The sequence below is a fragment of the Penaeus monodon genome, chromosome 30 (genome assembly GCF_015228065.2).
Source record: "Penaeus monodon isolate SGIC_2016 chromosome 30, NSTDA_Pmon_1, whole genome shotgun sequence".
Taxonomy (NCBI): domain Eukaryota; kingdom Metazoa; phylum Arthropoda; class Malacostraca; order Decapoda; family Penaeidae; genus Penaeus; species Penaeus monodon.
Genome location: NC_051415.1, coordinates 31,366,431 through 31,367,316, shown reverse-complemented (window position 1 = coordinate 31,367,316; position 886 = coordinate 31,366,431). Strand labels below are relative to the sequence as shown.

Below are 886 nucleotides of genomic sequence, written 5' to 3'. Positions count from 1 at the left end.
GATACTCACTGCATCCAAACTCATCCGACCCATCCACACAGTCGTAGAAGCAGTCGCAGAAGAAATCCGCAGGAACGCATCCGCCCACGTTGCAAGGGAGCTCGCCCGTCGGACACGTCGTGTTCGTGGGCGGGGGACCGACGCCCGTCTCGCATTCCTGAGTGGGATTTTTATTTTTGTTTTATCAAGGCCTTTCTAAAACCCTCCTTTTGTTCGTTGAATTTATTGGGGTTAATGGGGGTAATCAACTATATTGCGTTATTGTTAATATCCATTTTTTATTGTTTGGTGAATGAATATGTAATTTTTTTTATTAGGTCATTAAGGGTGTAAATTATTATGACTTTGTAAAATGAACAAAATTTGAAACGTTTTAGGCTGTTATTGATTGAATTTGTAAATCTCTCACATTCATAAAAAATTTAATATTTTCTTCTTCTTTTTTTGGGGGGAGGGGGGTAATTATTCGTGTGTTAACTATCTAATTATCCAGTAAGTATCGAAATACAACCTTCACCTTGAAATTTCCACCAATAGAAACAAGAATAAAAAAGATCCAACCATAAACAAATGAAACTAATGTTCACAATACAAGAAAAACTAACAAAAAGTAGCTTAAAAAAACTAAAAAATTTCTGTTTTGACTTTTTCATATAAATTTGGGAAAAAAATCGAAACAAATCATCACTGAAACGCACGGGTGTGAACGAAACGTCGTCAAGAGCGATGTAGGTGTCTTCAGAAGTGCCAGTTTCAGCCTCAAAGACGACGTGGAAATCCTCGTCCGCTTCCACCAGGAGGATTTCTTCCAACCAGTAGTTCTTTTGGTTGCCACTTCGGATGGACACCACCAGCCTCTCGCCGGCGTTGTCTGGGGAGGATGGGA

The 886-nt window shown here is 39.5% G+C and overlaps 1 protein-coding gene across 1 annotated transcript in view; it reads right to left on the bottom strand.

Annotated features, from left to right (window-relative positions):
* The window catches only part of LOC119592422 (MAM and LDL-receptor class A domain-containing protein 2-like), a gene marked incomplete in the record, with an annotated part of 30,439 nt that overhangs the window by 2,967 nt on the left and 26,586 nt on the right, over nucleotides 1–886 (bottom strand). Inside the window, 2 exon segments of the mRNA XM_037941244.1 lie at nucleotides 10–157; nucleotides 699–871. Of these exon segments, the coding sequence (XP_037797172.1) occupies nucleotides 10–157; nucleotides 699–871 (321 nt within the window).